Here is a 27,377-nt window from a genome sequence, read left to right on the forward strand (position 1 = left end):
TAGTGTGCATTAATTAGTGTTGGCAGATGCTTCCTTAGAGGCTGCACATTCAAGGGAGTTTGAAAACAGGATTTGTTGTCTTCTGTCCATTACAACCTTCTTTTCATTGAGGTTCTCAGCAGACTGACTTATTTACAGCTCCACAAACCACTCAATCAGCATTGTGTTGCTGATAAAATCTAAATCACTAAAACTGCTAATCCATTATCTGAGCAATATTAATAAATAGTACTTGCAGATGAGGAAAAAGAAGTCCATGGTAATGTACCTTTTCAGTAACAGAGATGAAACTGAGTGTTGAACACTTCTTTACCCTTCATTCCAAAGCAGGGGACTGCTATGGCAATTTCATGTCTATGCTTTTTTAGGTTTGGGTTTTGAAATTAGGCATATGTGCAGTATCGTCTTCTGATTTAAATGTCAAAAAAAAGGTTCCATTTCACTTTTTACATCATGTAACTAATGATGGCATATAAATGCACCATACTGTTTGTGCCTTCAGTTTATTTGATCAACTCCATTGGCCTCATCATTTTTTCTTTCCATAGTTAAAAGCTGATGCCATTGCTCCAAGCTGTAGGTAGGATCAGCATAGTTTTTATACCAACTTCAGCTGTTTTTCTCCATCCACCTCCATATGAAACACAGAAACACAATTCCACTGAAGAAAGCTTTGCAACAGATACCTAAATTAGGACTATTAATGTCCATAATTCTTTTTAAAATAAATCTGCACAACCTCTGTATATGTGGAAACTTGATTGTGTTCATTTAGTAGATCTCATTAACAAAATTATTAATAAAGAGTATTTACTGGTTTTAAGATTCAATTATCTTTTCACAAGAAAAGGAATGAGTCGAGATAAATATTTGTTACCAATTCCTTTATAGTACATTTTAGTAAATGATAAAAGGCTTATTTTAAAATAAGTTGCTTATTTAAAATTGAAAACTAGCAAAACCCCCTAAATATCAAGATGAACATGAATAGTTTGGTACTGTTAGTTAATATCTCATTTTGTCTCACTGCACTATCAGTGAATGCTAACATGCTGTCTGAATTTCATTCCAGTAATGGGGAAAAAGTACACAGTTCTGCAGCCTCAGAAACCTTCAATTTAAGTTCTGTGGTTTCAAACTGAACTGGATAGTCAACTATTAAAGTGTGGAGGCAAGTTTATTGTGCAGTTTTGTTGGGTTTTTTATTGGTGGAAATTCCTGCAGAATCATTAACAGTATTGAATCAAATTATCTCCTACTAGAACTGGATAAAAACAATTTTTGAGCATTCATTTAAATCTACTACATGCTATTTTGGAAAAGCTGAAGTCAAATTGGCTTCAAATCTTTTTTACCTCACAGCATAAGCAGTTTAAAATCTGTACGTAATTTCATGTAATCAGAGGTGCTCTGATTAGATCTGCTAAGAACTTTTGACTCAGGGCTGCCTCACAGTAATTCATTGTCTCTGCCTGCCTGGTCTGACTCGGTGTGCCAGAATCCTTTTTTTCTGCAATGCTTTGTCTTTTTTATTGTGCAAGTCAGAGGATGTGGTAAGGCAGTGCTGATTATGCCTTTCGAGCAGTTTCCTTTAGAAGTGCTTAATGTTGCCTCATGAATTTTGCACTCTTCACATCTTGGGTGGATTCAGTGTGCTACTGAAAATGGAGCAGTTCCACTGAGGTGAGTGTGGTTACTTTGGAGCACAGATCTCTCCTGAAATGTGAGCTTCTGACTACAATATGTAGCTCTCACAGTAGAGGAAATATTTTGAATTCATTAAATGTTGCAAATACTTCAAAAGCGTATCTTCTGTGCTAAATATCAGTATTTCAGAATTGTTGTCCAGTACAATAGGAAGTCTCTTAAACTTTGGTTATTTTACTGTTGCTTTATGAACCCTTAGAGATTTACAGTTTGTGATAGATGAGAAAGAGTAGCCTGAAGTCCTTGTATACTTCAGGTTTTCTTTCACATGCTGGCTATAAATCTATAGTAGCCGGTGTTCAGTGCATCGCTCTTAGCAGAAATTCCTGAGTGGTAGGTGGGTGAAGGAGCCCTCAGTGGCGGAGCGGTCTGGGCCGGGCCGGGCCGGGCCGGGGCGGGGCGGGGCGGGGCGGGCGCACCTGGCGGCCGCGATGGCCGCGGGGCCGGGGCGGCGCCGCGCCGGGGCAGAGTCCGGCGCGGGCGGCGGCGGCCGCAGCAGCCCGGGGCCGGCGCGGAAGATGCCGCTGGGGCTGAGGAACAAGAAGAAGGACAAGTCCAAGGAGACCTTCAAGCTGGTGGAGAGCGAGGCGGCGGCCCCGGCCCCCGCGGCGGCCCCGTTGCCGTCGGCCAGCGCGTCGCGGCTGCAGTTCCACGCGCAGCTGGCGCACGGCAGCCCCACGGGCCGCGTGCAGGGCTTCGGCAGCGCCCGCGAGCTGTACGCGCGGATCGGAGCGGCCTTCGGCCTGCCCCCCGCACAGGTAGGGCCGCGCCGGGCTGTGCCGCCGCCCTCCGCCGCGGGGCTGTGCGGACATGCCCGCTTCGCACCTGGCGGGACAAAGAACGCCCTTTGCTGTTCCAGTGAGCGTTACCGTGCGGGGAAAGACACCCGTGAGACTGCGTTTAACTCTTACGCGGTAAAAACAATGGTCCTCTTGAGCAAAACGCCGGTGTCTCGGTTGTGTTGCCAGTGCTGTTTGACACAGCTCTTAGGCACTGCTTCGTTCCAGTTAGAAAAGGGACAGCAGATTTATGAGGCTAAATACCCAGAATAAAGGCGTTGGAAGGGGAGGGCATGTGGTATAAAGGCCCTGAATCGTACTACATTTTAAAATTTCAGCCGAAAGTGATGTTTGGGAAGTTTTCTGCTTTATCAGGTAATTTTTAAAACACTCACTGTTCAAATGGAGTTAAGTTTAAGTCTGTAACAGGATTCCTTTTTAATATCTGCTGCCTTTTTGATCTTTTTTTTTCTGAGTCGTGTTCTAAACATTTGTTTGGATAATGATTCATTTGTGTTTGTAGAAGCATTGTTTTCTCTTAGTTAAAAGGTAGTGGCCATATCAAGTTCTTCCTATGTGGTTCTTTGAACCTTAACCTCTGAGTGGCAAGTTGAAACAGAGGGCTAACATTTCATTGTGCCTACGTGTGGCTGTACAGCTTTACTTCTTTTCTGCTTTGTAGACGACTTTTTAAAAAATTGTAAAGACTACTGCTACCACAGTCTTTGTTCTGAGGTAGCATTTCAAATAGTAAATTGTAAAGTGAAAGTGGCAGTAGCAGTGAATACAGTTCAACCAGTCACTGTTGCATTAAGTAATTAAGAGGCAATGCATCAGTGTCCCAGACCTTCCCAGCTGCTTTCTGACCTTCTCTTCCTTTGTTTTCTTTTCATCCTGAGCTGCTGTTCCCCTTTTGTTCTGTCCCATCTCAGTTATACGTTGTATTCTCAAGTTCTCATAATTAGCAGATTGTCTTCTATTTTAGTTTTCTTCCTTTCATTGTTGAACTTTTGGCTCCACTGACTTGAGAAGAACAGCTTTCACAGAGAAATTTAATTTTGTATGAATGGTGTGCTCCTGTTTCTCCTGCTAGATGTATAATCTGACACCCTTAGAGGCTTAGAGGAAGCACCACATATCATGGGCGTATATTGCCAACCTTGTGCCAGACTGGAGAAGTGTCTTATTTTCTTTTTCTCCCTGATTTTCCATTTATTTTACTTTTTTTTTTTTTTTTTTAATGTGGCTTATTGCTAAAAATGGATGGAGAATTATTGCTGGGGGCACTGAACTGAAAATATTTTACGCCAGAAATTCAGTTTGCTTTAAGAAAGTTGTATGATGTGATGTGAAAATAGTGAAAAAAATATTTCTTGGTGTAAAGGTGGCATAACAGAGTGAAGAATTCAGACCAGAGAGCCATGCAACAGATTTTTGCATAGAGACAGGATAGATCAGCAAACAGCCAAGAAATGTGAATGTATTAGAATTTATTTTAAATTGTATTTTTCTATTCATTAAAACTGCTTTTGGACAGATAATCTGTTGTAAAGAATAGTGCAAGAAGCTACATCTCAGCAAACTGAAGGACGCTTAGGTACTCAAATGCTGTTTGTAGGTGTTACCTGTCTAGGAAAGTTTCAGTGACCCAGCTCTGCTGAAGCCTGTGGGCAGCATGATACCCACACGTGACTGCCTTTGGAAAGAGGTCCTATCACAGAGATCTCCACCCTGGAGTGGCTGGGCTGGAAAATAGTGGGGGGGAGTGGAGGGGAAGAGCTCTGTGTAGAGAGCATTCAGATATCTTTTGCAGAAGTGAGTACATTTAATGATATATGAGTTTACTGCAGGATAGGCAGAAGTATGGGTTCTTGGATAAATTCGTGCCTGAGAGTTTTAATAGATTCTGAATGAGCTATACTTGTAATCTGTCAGTTCTCCTTTTGACTCCACATGGTTACAACACTTTTCCTCTTTGGATCACACCTCCCAGGACCAGCTGAGTTTGGTTTCTGCTGGAGAATCCATTCCAGGTTCTGTGATTGACTACCAGCAGTGACAGAGAGACGTTTATATAAAACACAGTATTTGTTGGATAGACAGTGACAGAAACTTCTGTGCAGACCTGGATCATGAGGGTGGGATGGGGACAGGATGGGAATCACTTCAAAGGGGATCTTTGCTGGGTACCTATGGAGGAGTGAGACATAACAGCTGCTTTCTGAGGCTTTTCCTATATTCATCCTTTCTTGTAGGTACTTTATATATCTCTTAGCCCTTTTGAGCTGAGGGGTAGGCAGAAGCCTCCCTTTCTGCCTACCTCTCTGATTTTTGCAATGTCCAGCACTTCTGCTTTTCTCTGCCCAACATGGCTGTTCTTTCCCCAGGGAGGAGGAGTCAATATGGCTTCTAGCAATACATTGCCTCTGTCATTGTCACCGAAACTGCAGGAGAAAGAAATACAGACAAAACCCTAAGAAGTTCTTGTTCATTGGTGTTGAATTAGGCAGTTCTTAATATTCGATCTCCTATTGGTTATTGATCCCTTTGCCTTCGATGCTAATTTGGTCCTCATTCTTAAATTGTCGCATCAGTCTTTTCCCAGACCAGGTGTCTTAGGTGCTGTCAGGGAGTGATGCTGGGGGGTAATGATCGATAATGATCTCTTATCTCATATGTATCTTCTGGCTACTCCCAATCTGTGAATGTTAAAATTTTAAATCCCTGTGAAGAGTGTTGTAAAAAGAAACTTCAATTCCCCTCCCTCTGGGCAAAGGAGAACAAACTCCTGACTAAAGTTACATTAAAAAAATTAAGTTTTATAATTTCCAGCATCATTATTATGAGTGTTGTTTAAGGTACATCACATTGTTCTTGCCTTTTAACTTGATTACTTCAACAAGCTTTAAACAAGGAAGCACAGAGCTAAAACAAATATAGATAGATGCAACTCTTAACTAACAACACAACCCACACACAGTTACGTGTATGTTTCTATTTGCATAAGTAATAGAAATATCTTCCCGTTTTTTTCTATGGGGGTTGAAGTAGGAAAAATGGTTGGAAAAAATATTTATGTGTAGCTTTGGCCTTTAAGGATTACTACTCCACTCTGACTGTTGGGAATGTAGCAGGGAATGTTCCCCTAAAGGTGAAAGTGCTGAGTGCAGCCTGTATGATAAATAAATGAGCAGTGACTGGAGGACAATGTGGGTCTGTTAAGGCATTTGGTGGTGGTGTGCTCCTGTGAGAGCACATGGTAGGGCTTTAAAGTATTCAGAATAACTAATCGGGCACTGAGAACTTGGATATTAAAGTCCAGCTGTAGCTGGGCTCTTTCTTGATCAGATGAGAAGGGAATGGTAACCCATAGAGGCTGTGTGGACTTTTGGTTTGCCTACTTGCAGTTTGCCTTTTGATTATTTTGTTTGCTTTGAAAGATGAAATGTGGTGGGGCTGGTGAACTAAACTTAATGCTCAATGGCTGTGTCTGTCCAGAGCCCTTGGAGGTTAGGTTTTCTTTCACAGTGGAAGGGATTTTGCATCACAAGGGTAATTCAGGGGAAGAGAAATCTTTCTGGCAGAAATGCAGCTCCCTCTTTCTCTTCCAGTAGCAAGAGTCCAGCTGCTGAACTTGAGTGCGGGCTGTTCACAGGCTCCTCATGCTAAACAGTCAAGTATACTGTGAGGCTGTGCCACATTAAACTTTCAGAGAAGTATTTGATTTAAACCTGTTCAGTTTAAACTTTTATGAAAGACTGCTGACAAATAAGCCACTGCTGAAACTTGTGTTTCTGAGCAAAGCTGTCCTTTTAACAATAAAAAATCTGGTTTTAGAGAAAAAGATCAGCTTGTGAAATTCTCATCACCAAAATGTTGGAAGTTTTATTGTTACTGCTATCTGTTGAAATAAATTGCTCACAATCACGCCTACAGATTGAATACTTTAAATGAGCAAACTTAACACTCCCTACAAAACACCTCCTCCCAACCCTATGGCAAGAATTGTTTGCTTGCTGTTTCCCTAAGCAGTGCTTAAATGTCACACCCGTATTGCATGTGATGCTTGCTGTGTCTTTTTCAATACTTAGGTTGAAAGTATTTGAAATATTAGTATGGAATTACTGGATGGAAGAACTTACACTGTAATTACTTGTGAAAACTGTATTACACTGTAATACTTGTGTACAAAAAGAACCAAAAACCCAAACAAAAAAACCCACAAACCCAAACAAACAAAAAAAAACCCACCAACCAAGCCTCAAAGCAAACAGTAAAACACTGAATGCTTATTTTATAAGCCATTGACTGTATTGACCCGGCCGAATACCTGACAGTACCAAAAGCTCGCTAGAACTTGGAGGAGCTGGTTGCTCTTGCTGTTGCTGAAGCTGGTCAAGGCTCTCACATTTTCCTCGGGGAAGATAAAGTGAGTAAGATACCTAAAAAATGTGTTGGTGAATTCTTGATATGTTGACATCTATGTATATAGGGAAATAATGTCAGTGGGTGTTACATCTTGCTCAGAATTAAAATTTCCAGTTCCCTACCTGGAACAGAAGGTGATGATGATAAACAGAAGGTGATGATGATATCTGTAAAGTTATCTGAGATTTTTAATACCTTTTCAATAGCTTCTGAGTATATAATTTATCAATCAACTTATTATTATAATCAGTTCTTCTCAAGGTGTCAGCCCAATATGGAAGATGAGAGTACAATTAATATATAGAACATGCAATATGGTACTGCATATATAATTTATATAACACATCATGTAAGCTTCTTTTTCTTAGCTAATACCATTTCTTTATGTAACACATATATTTATATTTCTTTTTATAGCCCTGATTTTGTTGGTTAATTTGGTCACTTCCAATTGAAAATATGGATGCAGGAAATAATCTGTTAGTAATCTTATTGGACAAATCTATTTTATAAAGTTTTGCATAAGCCCCTAGTGTCCAGTGACATGGAATTTTCTTCTTGAGTGTTGCAGAAGATAACTCTTGGTGAAAGAGGTATCCTAGATACTTTGTGGCTGATGTAACAGTTCTGATTTATAATATCTTGCTAAAGTTGGCATGAAATATTCACAGCACTGGTATACTGAGTTAGAGACCAAATACCTATGAAGGTTTAGGGTAAGGACAGAAAAGACTTAACCGTGAGAATTGCATACTGAATTTTTTTCTGGTTTCATTTTTGAATAAGAACATTACTATTAAAAATATGCAAAAGTTCGAGTGAGTGGAACCTATTGTTTAAGTATTCAAGTATATAATCTGGCATTAGGTACCATTATTAAACTTATGTAACATCTATGAAAAATACCATTTTTGAATCAATAGGTCTCAGTTGTGTACAAATAAAGCTATGCTATAACTAGTAGATGGTGTAGTGGTATATCTTTCTAGGTAGCTACATCTTTAGTACATTACTCTTTGCATATATCTGTTCTGAGAAAAAGCAGTTGTTCACTAAAGAGGATGAAGTATGATTTAAGTTTTATTTTTGACTAGCTGATGCTCTCTCAACCTTGTGGTTAGTACAGAACTGACTCACAAAAAATTCTGCAGACTTATAGGCTGTAGTAGGAATGCCATCCAGATGAAGATCTATAAAGAGAAACTCTGGATCAAGTTTCTAAATATCACATTTCTGCTCTGTTGCCAATTTTATCTATTCAAAGGTGTGACAGTATTTACTAGATTGTCTGTTTGACAAGGTCAGATGAAGGATGCTAATGTCTAAAATGTAAAGACAGTGCTTGTTATTCATTGCAGGAACAATGAACAGAGAACTGAGTCACCATTTTAAACTGGCAAAGTTATGTAGCTTGAGAGAGCTGAAAATGTGTATGTGAACTTGGTATAATCAGTTTTAATTTTTTGGTTTAAAAAAAGAGCTTGTCCTTAGGGATTATTATTATCATTATTATTATATTCGATTTTCTACTTAAAACCAGATTCATTTATCCAGGTGTTTTTATATCTAGAGTATTGTTTAACTGAAAACCTTTACATTACCCAAGGAACTAAAACTAGTATCTATTAAGGGTGTGCTGTTACGACTTTCATTGTTAAATAAGGTGTTAGATTGCAGTGGATGTTTGATGGATTAGATGAGATAAGCAAGTAGCCATCGAATAAGGCTGTTTGGTGTTGGTTTTTGGTTTTTGTTTTTTTTTTTTTTTTAAACAACAACTAAACAAGACTGTAAAGGAACAGATTCTATTAACTTTCAGTCTTTTAAGATTAAAACCTCCACAGTTACAGAATCTTAAGTCCTAGAAAGCTCCAGAAACTTGACTGCTCTTTGTGAAATACATTAGTAAAAGTATCCGCTCTTTCTTTGACCTGGAATCAATTTAAAGAGGTTGGTGACTTTCATTTCAATTTTTCTGCTTCCATTCAGTGATGCCAGAAGGAAAGAAAAGGCATGTGTAGTGTTCTGGCGTGGAAAACCCATGTCTTTGCCTGAGTGAAGCAGATTTTAGGGGTTTCCCAAGTTTCTCCTGGAGTGAAGTTCTCTGGTTTGGCTGCTGCCCTGTGCTTTCCGTGCTGCCCAGGAGGAAGCTAGGCTTGCCTTGGCCCTCACTCCTCTCCTGCTGCAGCTTGGAAAGGCTTGGGCATGTGTCATTACTGTAGCTGTGATGGGTGTGCTGGGCTTGGCAAAATTCCTTAGTGCAGCTCCATGGTGGGCAAAAGCATCTCTGTTCCCAGGCAGTACAGATGGATTGCTCTCACCCTGCCTATGACCAGGACAAGAATCTTCCCTGCTGAAGGACTTGTGTAAGTGTAGGGAGAAAAAGGACTGCCTGATATTCAGTGCTGAAGGGAAATTCCTCAGAAAAGCTGATTTATAAAGAAGCAATTTGACCTTTTTATTAAGGCTTTCTTTTACTGGAACAGGGATGACCCCAACTCATGCTGGGGAAAGGCAGGAACTAAGCAAGCCCATTGGAGGCAATGTGCTCTGAGCTAATGAAGGAACACATGGAGCAATACAAATAATTTCACGCTCTCTCATGACACTTTTGTTTTGATAAGCTCTATATTTTTTTCCCCATTAAATTGTTTTAAACTAATCAAGTGTTAAAGTACTCCCTAGTGATCTTTGAATGGGGTGGAATTTGAGGTGGGTGAATGATGAATCACAAGATGGTGATGGCTCTTCAGTTGCTTACTCTGACCTCTGTGCAAGCTGTACCAGCTCAAGATGCCTGTCTCAGGGCTGGTGTGCTGAGACAGGCCTTGAGAGGCTGCTCACACAGGGAGCTCCCTTTCCTGTGCTTCCTGCAATTTGAGCTCCTGAGTCTTTCTGTTGTGTGTGGATGGAGACTATTCCTTCTGGTGTAGGTGGAGAAGGGGATCATTTTTAGCTATGGACCTGTCCCAGGGGCCTGAACTGTACTCTCATTTTAGCTTCCTATCAAGCTCACCAAACCTAATACACTGTTAATGTGTTTGCTTTCCTTCCACACAGATCATGTTTTGCACTTTGAACACTCATAAAGTTGATATGGACAAGCTCTTAGGTGCACAGATTGGCCTTGAAGATTTCATATTTGCCCATGTGAAAGGACAGCGAAAAGAAGTGGAAATTCTTAAAACTGATGATATGCTGGGACTTACCATTACAGACAATGGAACTGGCTGTGCCTTTATAAAGGTAAACTTGATTACCAGTGAAATACTTTGTTCCATAGAAGCTTCTGTTACTATAATAGGTTAATGATTGGTTAAGTGATCCTTTAGAACTATAAAATCTTTTCTTATCATATATATGCTAAGTAAAGAATAAAGTTGCTTTTCTTTAGGTACATAATTCAAAATTAGTTCAGCTAATCTGTACTGCATGTCATTCAAAGTCAGTTCATTTGTTCATTGCTTGTGTAACATGCATCAGCTTTACAATGAGACCATTGTATCTCCTGGGCTACCCTGAGGTGGTAGGTGTTAGATACTGCTTGCATCTGCCCCCTCCTGTTTTAAACTGATTTTCTGATGTAATTTGTTAGATGCTTATAGAACTTCTTCACTCATGTGATGATGAGATCATGTTCTTTCAGTCTTTGGCTGTTCCCAGGGCAGAAGCCTTTGTGCTGTACAAGAGTAGGGGCAAGTATAGTGGTTTTTCAGCTTTCCAGTATTGTTGTCTTAGATAGGGTGAATTTTAAGGATATGGATTAACACAATTTACCACAATGGGCTTGAGTAGCAAGTATGGGCAGTAGCATACTCAGTAAATTAATCATAATTATTTTCCTTCTCCTCTTCTATATGACCTAGAGGCAGTATATTTTGAGACAAGTAGAGGCTGAGGAAATGATGCTGTCCTTGCTAGACTAGGTATTAGGAACCTTAATCACAATTTCTGCCTTTTTGAGATTCTTTAGTCTAATATACTCCAATTATCCATTATTAGTGAGGCATTAGCAATTATCTTTGATTACTGCTGCCCCAGTCACTGTTCTCATTGTAAACAGAGCTTCTTGTATGGAGAGGTTGTCTTTTCTGTTCATTCCTTAGCTACCATGGCTATAAAGCAAGACATGATTTAGAAAGGTTTGCATGTCTTTGTTGTGGAAAAATGTGATTGAAGTAATGTTTGTGAAAGTCAAGATGCAGTGAAGTTTTCACTAAGCATTTTGGCTAAATCATAGCCTAACTTTTATGTTTATAGACAGAAAACTGTGGATTTCTAGTGGTGGCATCTATACAGCCCATAACATTCAGTTGTGCTGCTGCTTTTGTGGCATTTTAAAAGAAGGCATTGAAAGCAGTGCTTCAGTGAGCAGCGTTCACGAGTGCAGCCCTGTGCAGTGGCACTCCCTTTGTGCTTGCTTGGTAACAGGCAGAGAGAACAGGCCTCGCACAGACTACTGCACAACTGGAGCACACTGGAAAACCCTCACAACATTAGCCAGACAAGCTGTAATTTCCAGTAAATTGTGTAAAAGTCCTCTGAGCAAATACATATTATTTTATCCTGTACTGGTCTAATAATAAGCATTGTAATGAAAATGGTGTGGTCTTCGTGGGAATGCATCAATTTTAAGGAGTTTCCAGGAGCATACTTTGACGTTGCAGATTTAGCCAATGCATCCTTTAAATCAGCACAGAAAACACATATACAAAAGTAAAAGCTGCATCTTTTTTTTTACTTCGTTGTCTAGTTAAATGACTAAACAGAGATTGTCTTTAATGTTTTATAGAATTTTTTTTTTTGCTTATATATACATATATTGTCCTTAAAAATTTGTAACTGTCACATTCCTAATTAAAAATTAATACTAAATTTACTGATTGGTGGGTTGTTGAAGTTTGCTATGGGCTGCAGTTATTTTACTGCATTTTGAATAACAGGGGGGTTTCTAGATTTGATATTGTTACCCAACCAATTTTAAACCTGACACTGAACTGCAGGGCTTTTTTCCTATAAAATTTAATATTGTTTTGCATTACTAAGAACAAAACCTGGTGTCGTTCTGCTTTCACAAATTTGATTTTTGGGTACAGAGGCAGGTGGGAGAAAGTATTATGGAGTCAAATTAACATTCCAAGAACAGCAGTAGAAGTTGAAGTGGTGTACAAGGAGACATTATCAAATGGAGTAGGCATTGCATAGGAAATATAGATCGATCCTCATAGCTTCTCAATGGGCTGTAGAGCACTTGAAATACAAGCAATTGCATCTTGATTACTGTGACAATGTAGCTTGACTGTTTCAGTCAGTTAACTCAGAATGATGATAAAAAGCAACACAAATAACAGCCAGTGAATATTATTTAAACAGTTTTAGTGTTGGGATTCAAGTGGAGAAGAAAAGCTAAATGAATATTCAACATGTAGACTAAACATTGAAGCCAGGTGGGACAGGGTTTGAGTCCTGGTAACAGGAACACATTTGGCACATTTGGTTTCTGGTGTGTACAATTCCCATGTCCACATTCACCACGAGGCTTCTGTTTGGTGCTAGAAGGAGTTAAACTCAGCCTGAGGCTTAAAATGATAGCACTGCACGGTATGCCAGTGAGCACTGACACTTCCCACTGACTCTCAGATGGAGGCACACGAGTGGGCTCAGACGTGCGCGGGGTGGGAGCAGCTCCTGGCGGATTGCGCAGCCAGGCTGCTACAGTGGGAGGTGGCAACGCGTTCTTCTGCCTCGTCTCACTGTTATCTCAGCAAAGTTAGCCTGAGCAGCAGTCTTTGTTGAAAAGATTGTTATTCAGGAACATGTTAGAATGAAATTTGTATCTGCAAAATAAAAGATATTTTACTATGTCATAGTTTTTCTATTCAATAGCCGTATAAAAATGGATGATGTGATGTATGCACAGGATGGAAAAATTATGACGGTATGTAACAACAATAAACAGAATCACTGAAATTTGAAGTGTGACAAATCATAGAGATATTTTAAAGGTTTTCCCTCATACTTTTTAAATTACACTTTGTAAGAGCTGTAACTTCTGTTATGGCCTTTAGACTATTTGTGTTTTCCATGAGATGGCAGTTAAGACATTTTCTTATTCTTTATTATTTCAGAGGACATCCTTTAATATACAGCTGTGTAGCTTAATGAGTGAAATAGTAGTTTCATCACTGGGGATGGGTCTTATTAAGATCAGCCCTTTACAGTGTGTAATTTTTTACTAAGACCCTGGACCATACTGGAGAAGAGAAAAAATTCTATTCCTGTGCTTGTCAAGATATTAAATAGAAAAAAACCCAAAACCTTGAATAACCATTCACATTACTGACATGCCTATGATCAGTTTTAAAGCACAAAAATATTAGGTTATTCAGAAGTCTTTATTTCTAAAGTGTGGTTGCATTCTTTTTTCCCCTGAGTGTATATTCAGTGCTTATTAAAATACTTTGTTTGAAAAATAATGCTTTTTAAAATATGTTTTATGATAATCTTATAGACAAAACACACTGCTGGAATAATAAGCTCAGTAGTGTTGATATTGTTAACTGACATTCTTGAAACTTGGTGGTGTCACCTCTTAAAAACTATCACCTTTTAAAGAAATTTCTAATTCTGGTGGTGTTGCTTTTTTTTCAAACAATAGCGAATCAAAGAAGGCAGCATTATGGACCAAACCAAAACCGTCTGCGTGGGTGATCACATAGAGACCATAAATGGGAAAAATGTGTCAGAGTGTCGGCATTATGAAGTTGCCAAAATGCTAAAAGATCTGGAGAAAGGTCAGAAGTTTAAGCTGGAGTTGGTAGAGCCTTTGAAAGCATTTGGTGAGTGACCTGACTGTCCACCTTGTTCAGTAAAACACCTTGATGGTAAAATGTCATCATTGCATTACACTGTTTTCAGAATGCAGCCAGATGTCCACCTGTGGTAGCATAACTACTGCAAGAAAGTACATTTAGTTTTTTTCTTTGAAATGGAAGGTTTATGAATGGATTTTCTTCCATCTTGCTTTCTCCAGCAATCATCCTGGTGTGGGTTACCTCACCTGAGCCTTAGTCAGTCTCTTTTGCCACTACGTGATGTTCCAAAATTAGAACAGGAATTGTTCCATAGGTACAGTTTTAAAACACAGATCACTTCACTAATGTCCTGATCCTCAAAACTCCTTTTTTCCTCTGTTGATACATAATCTGTTGTTTGTGTCAGACTTTTCTATTTCTGTACCCTTTATTGGGGTCTGTGCTCTCTAATGCAGAAGGAGTCTGCAGCAAGCACTCTCTGGGATTCCCCAGAGTACCTCCTTTGCTGCCAGATTGCTTGTTCTCCCTATCTCCCTCCCAGCCTTTTTGTGGATCTCCAGTAATGCAGCAGTTGTACTCGGAATTGGAAGAAAGCAGAATTGCAGAGCTTGCTCTTGCTTGCCACCTGCATGCTCTGAGGAAGTGCTGCTTAAATAGGAGGAACGCATACATACTGCTAATTCTTGTATATATTAACTCTATCAATGTAAAAAACAAACAAAAAGGGGAAGTTTTGCTCAGGCAGTCAAAATAGAGACTGAGTTACAATTTTTATTATCTCATTTTTTGGATCCTCTCCCCAAACCATGTAACATTTTCCTGTAATAAAAACTTCAAAATAGTGCTAAATCATAAATTTGTGTGAGGCCTTCTGCACACCTGAAATAACAGTCAGTTCAGTATCACTGTCTTCACTACAGCAGCAAAAATTTTTAATGTTTATTTTTCAATTTTTTTTAATGTGTTAGTAGTTTACAGCTACTGTCATACACCAGTCTTGACACTTGGTGTCAGAATAGCAGCAGAAATTGAAAATGAGAGACATGCTAAGTTTTTTTTTTGCTTTTGTTGCTTCTGTGAAGAATGGGAGTTATGAGTTGATCTCTAATGTGTTTGTATGTAAGCTGGTACTGCTGTTAAGTACATGTGTATGTTATACATTATGCTAAAGAATTTCATATGTTGTCCATCACAATTAGTAATGCAGCAATACCTTTTTTTTAATACGGGCCTATAATTTGTGTTCAATGCTAAAGTGTTACACAGTCCGTTTGTAAAGAACAGGGTAAATCAGCATTTTATTGATGACCTCAGCTATAATTTAGTAGTTTTTACTTTAGTTGGGTGCTACGATACCTTTTAGTCTGTGATGTAGAGGAGGAAATGCACTAATTTCATGGCAATACCTTTTTTTTGGCATTGATTTAAGAGGCAGCCAGAGCTTTGTGGACAGATTTTTGGAAGATGTTATTTTTTTACCCTGCAGAAATTAACTTGCAAGTTGCAGTGCTCAGTAGGTTAAACGTTCTGCCTTTAGCTTTAGGTAAAGCTAGGCTTCAGGCACAAAGATAATGCTTCAGCTGCAGCTTAAGCACTAAGAATAGCCCCAGAGGAAATGACAGACAAGATCCAGATCCTTCTGGACAAGTTGGTGCTGAATTCCTGTTAATTTCATCAGTATTTGGTGAGGGTACAGAAATAAGAGACAAGCCTCTGTGTTAAATTATTTTTATTTTCTTCCTCTCAGCATAATGTGGAATAAGCATAATTTATTGGTTGGACATCCTTCTACCATGTACACACAGACTGTCTCAGCTCCTCTAGGCAAGGCTTGTAGCACAGAACTAAAGATTTGTACCAGTCACAAGCATCTGTGAATTGTGAAAAGTGAATAGAAACAAAGTAAAGGCAGCATAACACAAACTCTGCATTTTAATGAGTGAATATGAAAAATAGTTCTGTGATAGCCAGAGTGTTTTGGTCTGAAGTACTCAAAAAAAAAAGTTATGTCAAATCATGAGTTTTAAGGTGATTATGGTGACAGAATTTGAAAAATGTGGTTTTTTTTCAATAAGGAATGACTTTTTGAAAGTCTAGCAGAAATAATGACAATCTTAAGGACGTTTTAAACTGTCCTTGAAGCAATAAAAGGATTAAGAAAAAGTGTTTATCCTAAATATATATATAACACATTGTGACATACCTATTTGTATAATGAAAGCTAACAAAATTTACTTTTCAAGCATATTGTTCAGCATAATAATCTAGATTTGTGTCCACTTATGCAAGAATGATGAGTTGAAATCTACCTGAGCAAAATTCATATAATATATTAAAGTACTGCCTTCAAGAAGAGATTATTAGAAAGACCTGCTATTAAGAGGAGGAATAATCTGTTCGAGGTAACAGGACAATTAAAAGCAGTTCTGCAAAATTGTCTCCTTTCATCTAACACTTTCCAGACTCACTATGTAATTCCCATGTCAGTAAGTAAATTAAAGCCTTGTCATGTATGTAAAATTGAATGTAAAATTGCATCCTGGAACAAGAAACTCAAATCTTAAATGTTTCCATGCTCTATCTACTAACTGGGGTGCCTTTACCCAGGATGAAACAAGAAAGGCTGAATTTAGGTAAAGGAAACTTGGTGTAAACCAGGTACTCTTTATAGAGTTTTATCAGGTGTGAAATAATTTTGGTGAAACCAGTGAAAAACGTCCTGCAGATCGGCTCATGGCCACTTCACCTCTGTGAGCGCTGATAAGCAAGTTGTTAGCTCAGCTCTGTTGGCTCCTCATCATCTGCTTAGCAGGAGTGTTTGCACCATTGCATCAGTGAAAGATAGAAACATTGCAATGCTAAACCTCCTATGTGTTCTGCCTGTAGAGACCCGAATAAATCAGCAGTTGGCTGGTGAATTCAGCCACTGTCTAATATAAAGGTATAAATATTTCCCTGTAGAATAGGGAAATAAAATTACACAAGGTACATATATGAAATGAATGCCATAGGCCTGCTTGGGTATATTGGTCAATGGAAGTCCTAGCCTCAGTGCAGCTGAGCAGATGCTACAATTTAAAGACAAGAAATTGTCAGTAAAGCTATACTTAGAATAGTTAATTTATAATTAGTTTTTAATGTAATCTAGATCTCTGTTAGACTAAATGTGAAGATACTGTAATAAGCAAAACAGATACCTCATATTCTGTTGTACTGTATATGTAGTTTTGTTTGGTATTTTATTTTTGTTGAATTTTTCTTTTTATTTTGTCTTTAGAAAGGCTGGAACCAAGGTCCAAAGGCAGAACTCTGTCAGAGGCTAAAATCTCCAAAGGGAGAGAAACACTTCGCCTGAGAGCCAAAGGCCCTGCTACTGTGGAGGAAATGGTATGGTGTGGTATATGCCCTTCAGTAGTTTAATCACCCAGCTTCTGATTTATTCTTCCCCAAGGCTGAGAAGTAGGAAGGAAAAATTGGATGTTACAAAGCTCGTGGGACTAAAGAGAACAACTAAAGTGACAACTAGCAGGGACAGGATGGGGCTGAAGAACCTGGAAGCACAGAACCTGTATTTAGATGTCGTTAATTACATGGATGAATTTAGATTAGACCAAGGAGTGATGAAAAGAGGGGAAGGGGCGGGGAAAGAGAGGTGAGATGGTTGTGAAGAATTTGTTCAATTTCTGACACTGAAGTCTATGGGGTTGGTGTAAATGTTGTTGTTAGGAGAGGCTAATTAGATACATTGACATGAATTTGTGCAAAGTCAGGTTTAGAGTTTCGTGAATAAATATTATTTATTCTGGGCTCTTCTAGCTGATGAGGATTTGATAGAGATCTGTATTTAAGAGATACAAAGCCCTGTTCAGTTTGAATGTGTGAGCTGTGTGGCTTGATATGAATGAGGAAAGCTCATGTTTGTGAGAAGAGGGAAAGAGAGTGGAATAGTGTGTTTTATCTGTAGATTTTATAAGTCTAGGTGGCCAAGATGGAAGTGAGGATAGTTACTGGCACATTGCTGGTTATTTTGAAATCTGCATGGGTATAATCATACTTTTGCTCTTCTCTCCCTTTATTCCAACAAAGCCAACTGAAGTTGAAGAAAAAGCAATTAAAAAAGTGGATGAGCTTCTTGAAACATACATGGGCATAAGAGATATTGAATTAGGTGAGTTTCTAGCAGATACATTACTGCAAGATTAAATAATTTCTCATTTTCTGTAGTCTAACATTTATTGAGTGCTTTAGTCTCTGGATGTAAGTGAAGCAAAATTTGTCCAGCCTGCAGTCTTAAAAACTTGCCTGTGTTTCTACAAATATGTTTGTCTGATAAAAGAATCTCCCCCCCCCCCACTTCAATGTAATGATGTAATTACTCAATCCTCTATTCTTTCTGCACATTAGCTATACACTGTTGCATGAATTTTTTAGTTTTTTGCTATAACAGTCACCACTGTATTCTTTTTGGCATATATTTTCTAGTGAATCTTGTGTGTGTGCCATGGTTAAGGATTCTTATGGATAAGTATGTTTGTTTGCTTTTTTGCCCCTTGGCATAGACCCATCAAAGATGATTGCTAAGGTTTGAACCTGAGATCTTCATCAGTGAAGAAGCAACTATTAAGCAAGGGAACTGACAGACTAATTGCACAAATTTATCAAAATGTCTAAAACCTGTGTTCTGATGAACATGAGAAAACTTACAGAATGTTTACTAGTTCTAAGAATCATTGATTTCTACTGAAAGAAACTACTTAACCCCAGTGTCATAAGTTCCTTAAAGATGCACCAAATTTGTCCTTGCAGCTGTTGCTTTTCTTTGTTGTTCTGACAATAACTGAATAGGAATTTCTATTTGTGTGGGAAGAAGCTGCAGTCTAGCTGTTGCAGCCTGCTGTGGCTGCTGTAATCCTCCTAGGATCTTGTGGAGCTGCTGGTACTGAGACAAAGAGGAAGGTATTTATTATTATGGTAATATCTTAAAAGAATCAGCCAAGAAAAAGGAAAGAATAGGCTAAATGGAAAGTGATCTTGAAAAGAAAGCTTTCATGAGAGAGAAGTGGAAAAGGCAAAGCAGAAGAGAAAATAGGTCTGGCATGAAGCTCCAGAGGGGAAGCATCAGGGCTGGAGGGGGAGCAGTTAGCACAGAGGAATGAGAACAAAGGGTGGTTATCTGAATAGCCAAAAGGCCTTTGTTGAGTGTTCTGACCAGCAAGCATCTGTTTGGCAGATTCCACTAGTTTTCTCACAAGAAAAAATGTAGTTAAACAATATCTGTCCTTTAGTCTAAGGTAGCAGTGGGCTTCCTGGCATAGAAGAGAGGGCAGGTCTGCCCTCTATTTTGTACGTTCTATCTAAGCCTACCAATTCCCAGGAAACTAGAAGTTCTCAACATTTCTGTTCCCAGCAACTCTAATATGTGCTGCTGCTGCCATATATTACACTCCTGGGAGGCCTGTGTGCTGCTGAGCCATGTTTAGGTTAGGGAGGATTCCATGTCCCATCTCATTCCTGCAACTTCTGTGCCTCAATCTGGCTCAGGCTTCAAAGCTGAGTCCCCTGCCAGCTGTCCCTCTGGGAGCTGTTTTTGTCCTGCAGCTGTTGCAATCCTGGCTCAGGCTGGGCTTCTGGAAGCTCCTGTCCTTGCAGGTTACTTCCAAGGTCCCCAGGCTCCTTGCCCTACAGGAATAAGCAGCTGTAGGTGCTCTGCTTCTGGTGTCCATGGGAACAGTCCTGTGGGAACTGGTGTTCCCTGTATTTTTGGCTCTCAGTACTGTAAACAGGATGGCTCTTGCACAGTAGACTGAGATGTTCAGCTTTCAACACATATCTTTGAGTTAATAGCCAAGCACCTGGTAGAGTTTTCCCATGAATTCCTTGGATTTTTTTCCCCCAAAAAAAGACCTAGTGTCCTTCATATTTCAGCATGTAGTTTGGAAACTTAAAAAAAAATGCCTTAAAAGAATACTCAAAGAAGGAAGAGGTCTTTGTTCATAGAGAGGCTCTTTTCTTCCTAGCGTGGTGATTGTTTTGTCCCTCACCTCTTCCTCCCAAGAGGAAAAGAAGAGTGAAACCAAGAGGAGCTGTCAGAAATCAAAGACTATTGGGTTCGTGTAGCTTTAGTTTGCACCTTTGAAGCCATATCCTGAAATTCTAATCTGAGAGTTAACAGCCAACAGTGATGACTCAAACCCCCCAACTTTACCATTTTAAAACAATTAAACAGCTCTAGGTTTCTTAGGAAAGGAGAGCTAATCACCTGTCACAAATCTGTTCAATTAACACATGTCAGTTTTTCACATACTGGATGTGATCAGTCACCCATGAAAATGAAATATGAGGAAAAGATTCATTCAGAGAATGCCAATCACCACTTAGCTCAAAATTTTACTCATTACTCAAGCCAGATTAGTTGAAAATGCAAGTCATCACAATGTGCAGCTGACAAGTGATTAAGATCTCAATCATTGCTCACTTCCATGCACTTCTGTTTGTCAGAATCTTTGGATGTCGGTTAATGTTACTCTTTAATTTCCATTAAAATGACACTTCCATGGTGTGATTGAATTCTGAAACAGTGCCCCAGTTTTAAGCAATAAGTTAGAAAGAAAGGAAAGAAAAACTAATGTTAAATTACCAACAGAATTAAAGGTGAGATAAAGCCCTTAATTTTTGCATCGTTAAGTATCTTGACAGTTTCAAGAATGGCTGACTAAATCTACACACAAATCCCTAGGCTGGACCAAAATACTTGGAAATTGTTAAAGAAAATGCATGCACTTTTTTCTGGCACAGTTTTATTACTTTTATTTTCAGAGATCTAAATGCTGTTGAGATTTACATACCTGCTTTTGGATGCATTTTTACCTTTTTACTTCCTCATTCCTTTGTACTGAAAACTGTACGTAATCCAGCGAAGGAACAGTCTGCTCTGGAAATGTATTCCTCAGCCACTTTATGGGCACATTAGAAATTGGGCCAAGGCTTGACTTCAGCATTCTTTAAAACATAAATACACAGCTGAGAGATAATAAAGGTTGTTCTAAATTCTGTGAGTGCTTTCTGGTAAAGGAATTTGAGCAGTTGATTAATAGGAACGACTCAGGAAACAGCGTTAGTGAAAAATTTTGGCATTTATTTTTTTGAATCCGTAAGACTTGAATTGTTATGGACTGTATTTAATCCCAAAAATTCTGGGTGGGAGGAAGCCTGGATCTAACCACAGGACGCTATCAATTGTAAATGATGGCAAAAGGGCTTCCTGTCCACATTTTTTTTCAGCATCTTTTGGCTTCATCCACCAATATTTTGTTCCCTTTTGTTCTATTTTTCTGCTTTTGGATGATTATTTCCTTTCTGTTGCTCTCTATAATATTATCAGACATGATGTATCATAGCAGCATTAGGGTTGGAAAAGAGCTCCAGTATCACCGAGTCCAACTTTTGACCAAGCACCACCATGCCAACTGAACATAGACTGAGTGTCACACCCAGTCATTTCTGGAGTACTTCCAGCTGTGGGGACTCCACCACTTCCCTGTGCAGCCCATTCAATGCTTAACCACCCTTTCAGTGAAGAAAGTTTTCCTGATGTCCAACCTGAACATCCCCTGGTGCAGTCATGGGCTGCCAGCTTCTCTGGGAGAAAGGTGTGGGGAACAGTATCCAAGGCTTTACTGAAGTCCAGGTAGGCACATCCACAGTCTTTCCCTCATCCTGTGAGTCATAAAACGAGATCAGGCTGGTCAGGCAGGACCTGTCTTTCCTAAACCCTTGCTGGCTGGGCCTGCCCCCTGTTTTGTCCTGTCCATGCTATGTGATCACACACAAGATAGTCTGTTTCATAACCTTCCATCACTGAGATCAGGCTGAAATATCCTTGCATATTCTCTGTTTGTTTAAAAAATTGGAAATCTATTTCTCCATTTTTGACTATATATTTCAAACTTACCATCTATCAAAATATACTTAACAAGTTTAAACCTTTTTTGTTACCCAGTTTTTTTCTCTTAGCTTGCAAATCCAATCCATCAATATTCAATAGATGTTTTTATCTCTAAATGCTTTAACTGAAGCGATATTTTCCCTGAATCTGTTGTTTTCTTCTCCTTCTGTCACCAGACTTCCTTTCCCAAAGGATTTTATTGCATACATCCAGGGGTATATTGTTTATGGCTATTCATTTACTCTGAAAGAATAATGGGAGTTTTTTGGTAAAAGGAATGGCAGCAAGTCCAGTTAAACAAACAAACAAAAAAGAAACTTCAAGAAGAATTAGTACTTAAGAAAAAGGAACACTAAGATCTGTTTCTAATAGTTCTTGAGTACCAAATCTGACAATGTTCAACGTGAAACTTAAACCAACTGGAATGGAAACCAGTGGAAACTGCAATAACATGCTTAATTTTCTGCTTTAGAGTGACAGGACAGAACAATAATATTTGTTACCTTTTGATTAAGGCAAAACTTCTAATAGCATTATAGCTAAATAAATATTGAGGCTTCTGTCAGGACTTCTGAAAAAGTTTTTTACATTATAGGATATAGGTAGCAAAACCACTGTGTAAGGTAGATAATAAGAATGGCAGGCAGAAGGTAGCTTTCATGGCTTGTGCCCCATGTGTCTATTAAAAGTGAAAATAAGGATTTTGTGAAAGATCTTTGAGGTTATTTTAAAGGAACTATATTCGAAAAGCCAACATATTACTTTGTTCATATTTTGGGAAGCCTGATAGTAACAGCTCAGTTAAAGTTGGTGAGACTTCTAATTCCTTTCACCACTTTTAAGATTGCTGAACTTTTCACATTTTATGTAAAAATTAATCAGATATTAACATTGCCTGAAAGGAACTGAAAAAATGAAAATATGAAGACAATTGAGACTCTTTTGACTGTGGAAAAACATTTTTCTGGAATAAAATTCCTGTAATCACTTATTGTGCAGCTCGGTGGCGGTGCCCGGCGGTGCCGGAGCCCGGCGGTAGCGGTGCCCGGCGGTGCCCGGCGGTGCCCGGCGGTGCCCGGCGGTGGCGGTGCCCGGCGGTGCCCGGCGGTGCCTGGCGGTGCCCGGCGGTGCCCGGCGGTGGCGGTGCCCGGCGGTGCCCGGCGGTGCCTGGCGGTGCCCGGCGGTGCCCGGCGGTGGCGGTGCCCGGCGGTGGCGGTGCCCGGCGGTGCCGCGGTGCCCGGCGGTGCCCGGCGGTGGCGGTGCCCGGCGGTGGCGGTGCCCGGCGGTGCCGCGGTGCCCGGCGGTGCCCGGCGGTGGCGGTGCCGCAGTGCCCGGCGGTGCCCGGCGGTGCCCGGCGGTGGCGGTGCCCGGCGGTGCCCGGCGGTGGCGGTGCCCGGCGGTGCCCGGCGGTGCCGCTGCACCGGTGCTGGAGGTCAGCACCGCGCCGCCGCAGCGCTCCGGGAGCCCGCTCCCTCCGGCAGGTCATTCCCACTGGGAATGCCGGTGTGCCTCAGGAAATAACTGCACTAAACGTGCCCGGCGGTGCTGATCGGACTTACTCGATACACATGGAAATGGAAGTTTTTGTTCTGATTCTTACTTGGCTGGGTTGAAAGTTGGTGCGCCAAGTTTTTAGCGGATTTAGTTTTCAAGTTTTGTAAACCTATAATAAACCATTTTTTTCAGATTCTGTTTAATTATCTTTGAAAATCAATCTTCAAATAAAGTTATGTTTAAAGTTCACTTTCTGTTAATGACAGTTTATTATGTGAATTCTGAAGCTTCAGCTAGGGCAGCTGGACTGTGATATAATGCCTTGTTGTCTTGTTTTATTGCTGCTGTCTGTGTTATATGGTCCTTCCATATCTCTTGGCCAATTTATCTTAAAAATGGCTACATTCCTCACTCCCACCCTGCTTGAACACTTGTCTAGATCCTTACTCTTTTGATGGCAGCTTTTTCTAAATAGCTGTTGTAACAATCTCTTGACATGTTTGCTCTTATGCCAACTTGCACAGCTCTTTTCTCTCCACCCTTCTCCCAGTGTCTATAAAAAGTAAGTTCATATCCAGCTTCATATCCAGAAATCTGTGAAGTTTCAATTATACCCTTCACTTCATCATCTCCAGGCTTGCTTCCCTGTAAGTACCTTCTTGTGTCACATTGTCAAGGAATATAGAGTGGTGTCACAGAACAAATTCTTGTGTTCCACTACCAGGAACAATAGTCCTGTCTGTAATGCCCATTTCCCATCCAGACTTCTCTGAATCAGAGTCCTGGGAACTTCACAGGGCACCCAGAGAGAATCAGTGGAACAGGGATAGAGTTTCTTCTGGCAAGGTCTTGAGGCTCCTTGGCAACCACTAGTGGTGCCTGGGAAGCTGGGGTATACTTGAACTGTCTCTATCACAGCAATTTATTTGTCAAGTTTTACACACATTTTCCTTGGACAGCTTTGTGTAGTTTGACACACTGTGATTGTGTTTGGAGCCTCACAGCTGAACACAGTTAAAACCAAAACATCAAGTTTCCTCAGAATTACTGTTGTTGACATTTGCAGTGTGGAATATGGCTCAAGCTTGCTTACAGCCTATTACATGTTTGCACAACAGCAAGTACTGTTTGCCAGAAGTTCATAACTGTCAATAAATTTGAGCTGAATTTTAGGTCAACAAAATAAAATTAATTATATTTAGTAAAACTTCAGGGCAGGGAATGTTTATTTTTGTTTTTATCATAGAGATTTTGCCCTGTTGATTCAATACAGTGTATGTGGTAGATGGCAGACTATCCCAGTAAAGATGTTTGTCTGTGGCTTCAAAACTTCCTTCCCTTTCTCAGGCACTATATTATGTGTTTTATGTTTGGCTATTCCTCTAAGAAAAGGCTAGAAGCTATCAAATCCTTCATTTTGACACTTGAATTTGATATGCTCATGAAGAAAGTGGCAGGTATTTTATGTTTAACAAAAGATGGAGGACACCTAGCAGTTTAAGGCAGGTGTGGTAAAGTAATCACAAAATGAAGCAAACTTTGATGTTTCATCTATTGTACTATACAATCATTTTCCTGTGAAGAGAGGCTGTGGAGCAGAGATACAGCTCAGAAAATAAACTGTATTCAGCAATGCTGTTTGTGCTAAATGTGTCTTACAGAGCATTCTGCCCTCAAACCATGCTAGCTTGCTGCCAGTGGTTCTCTGGGCCTGGCTTAACCAGGAGAAATTTCTGTGCAGATTCTTTTCACCCTTCATGGAGGTGCAGGTGTCATGATCAGAAGAGGTTTAAGCCCTCACAGTTTTCATTTACTCTAATCCATGGGTTGTCAGCATCCAGTGCTTGGGATAGACTTCTGTTTTCCTGGAGTCTGAGAAACTGCAGTGGCAAAAGGAGGGATGAGCACAGGAACTAAAGAGTCAGTCCTAAGCAGCAGCCCCAGGGTAGCCATTTCAAAAGTGAGCTCTGACACTTGATAAATTCTGATACTTTTGTGGTAAATAAGAGAAAATGCTGGACAGTATTGGTATACAATACTTTAACTCCATTGTATCACTGCTCTGCTTTCATTCTGCTGGATACCAAGAGTTCCTGGTGTTTGGTGGCTCCAGTTTGTTGTGCACAGCAGCAAAGCCTTTCTCTTCCTTCTGCTCAATTTGACCCACCTGGCTGGGATTTTCAGAAATAACTTTTTCACTTTCTAGAGGCAGAAGCATGAACTTAGAACATAATTTCCTGTTGAATCCTAAATTCACCTGGTAGACTTTGCACCTCCCTCAGCTGACCTCACCAGCTCTTGAAAATAGACATCCCAAAACTATCTTTGCCTTGTGTGTTAGCTGTCACTTTCATGATAATTACATTATTTTGTTTTGTTGCTTTTTAGCTGCAACAATTGTGGAAGCTGGAAGAGACAAGAAAAACCCAGATGAATTTGCAGTGGCCTTAGATGAAACTCTTGGAGACTTTGCATTTCCAGATGAGTTTGTATTTGATGTGTGGGGAGCAATAGGTGATGCTAAGCAAGGACGGCTGGAATGAGAACTGTGCAGTTTATCAATCCCTGTTTGAAAATACAAAATGATTACAAATACATCATAATGTTAGTAATTTTATTGATGTGAATTCAGAGTGGTCTGCACAAGTATTCTGACCTGAGATTTTCCTTTGCAAAGGAAGATTTCTAATAAAAATGAGGGTAAACCCAATCTTCTGACAACTGCAATTAAAAACATTTAATTTACGTATAGAAATCACTGTGAGGAGAGTGTCAAGGTGATATATGTATACTGAAATTTTATGAAAATTAGGTAATTTTTATTGTACATACACTTTGATAGCAGTATTCTGAAAAGTGTTAGACATACACAACAAGGTGTTTGGATTATGTTATCCCTTTAGAGAGGTTTATAAAGTTGTTCCTTCATGTTGCAGTTCCCTGGTTTTCTGCTGTCCCTATGTATTAACCTAAAGCCTTAAGTTTTGTTGCAGTTTGGCTTGGACATTGTTTTTACTTTGGGAAGAAGTTTCCCTGTTTCATTAGAACCCAAATTCAGGGGAAAATTTCCTCTGAAACATGAAAACTAAGATCTTTTGATGAGAAAGCTTGCTTGCATTTGAGTTATAATATGCTCTGGGTAATACTGAGGTATGTAGAGTAGAAATCTTAAACCAGGAAGCTGCTGCTTGATTCAGATGCCATAATATTGCAGTAGGAGCTGCATAGAAAGAAATAAATGTTAATTTTTATTAATATTAATGTATTTGAATAATATCTGAAGACTGCACTGGAGACTACAGTGTATCACTAAGTGCTTGATTGATCTTTGCATATGCTAAATGATTTCTTGAGATCCCATGGAGTTCCCCTCTTGTCTGTGGGTTTTTTTAGCATGGTAACACAAGAGAGATATTGAAGGTGTTCAAACCCAAAAGATATTATTGTAAAGTCACAAGGAATTGTAGTTTAGATGACAATACGTGCCTAGACCCTGAAAAATATGTTAAACTAATATTAGGTGTTAGGTTTTCCAATGATATTGTACATAAATGTTTATTTTAACTACTAATTTTTTACTTATAAATCTGAAATGATTGCAAGTTAAATTGAACAAGAATGTGGGTTCTGACCTGAGAAGGTGTCACAGCTTTTTAGAATTTTTATATTTGCATAAGAATATATAATAATTACTACAAAAGTTTTTTTCTAAATCACTACCTGAAGTAAATGTTTTTCACTGAATTGCAGAGATCTCTTTAAAATAAAGATTATGCCAATAACTTTACATGTTCTGTGTCAGTGGTTTTTTTTTTGTTTGTTTGTTTGTTTTTTTTGTCTAAACCCATGACACTTTGAAGTATCATTGAGAGAAAAGGTTCTTGTTCTCATTACTAGGTTCTTGAGGAAGAATTCTCAACACCACTTAAGCAAATTTCTGTAAAACTTTAAAATAAACTTGAAGAAACTGTAAGGAGGTGGTGAAATTTTGTACATCCCATTGCTTGCTTGGGCTCCCAAGGATGTATTACTTTGCAAAAGGAGTTTGAACATTCCTTCTTTTTTGATAATTACAAGTCTTAGCCCACAATCTTCTGTTGCAGTTGAGCACACTCTCTGTCTTGTGCAGGGCTACTTTAGCTGATGTACTCATGATAATGAGGGGTTAAAGTGTTGTGGGCATATAATTTGTTCTTTAAACTTCTAGGT

The 27,377-nt window shown here is 39.4% G+C and overlaps 1 protein-coding gene across 1 annotated transcript; it reads left to right on the top strand.

Moving 5' to 3' along the window:
• Positions 1 to 2,157: 2,157 nt before the first annotated feature.
• Positions 2,158 to 26,955, top strand: GIPC2 (GIPC PDZ domain containing family member 2). Its single transcript, XM_021527387.4, has 6 exons — positions 2,158 to 2,465; positions 9,975 to 10,160; positions 13,573 to 13,753; positions 17,007 to 17,116; positions 17,816 to 17,897; positions 25,557 to 26,955. The coding sequence occupies exons 1-6, from the start codon at positions 2,226 to 2,228 to the stop codon at positions 25,709 to 25,711; spliced, it is 954 nt and encodes a 317-aa protein (XP_021383062.1). The 5' UTR covers positions 2,158 to 2,225; the 3' UTR covers positions 25,712 to 26,955.
• The last annotated feature ends 422 nt before the right edge of the window (positions 26,956 to 27,377 follow it).

The sequence above is a fragment of the Lonchura striata genome, chromosome 8 (assembly GCF_050655825.1).
Source record: "Lonchura striata isolate lonStrDom1 chromosome 8, ASM5065582v1, whole genome shotgun sequence".
Classification (NCBI taxonomy): domain Eukaryota; kingdom Metazoa; phylum Chordata; class Aves; order Passeriformes; family Estrildidae; genus Lonchura; species Lonchura striata.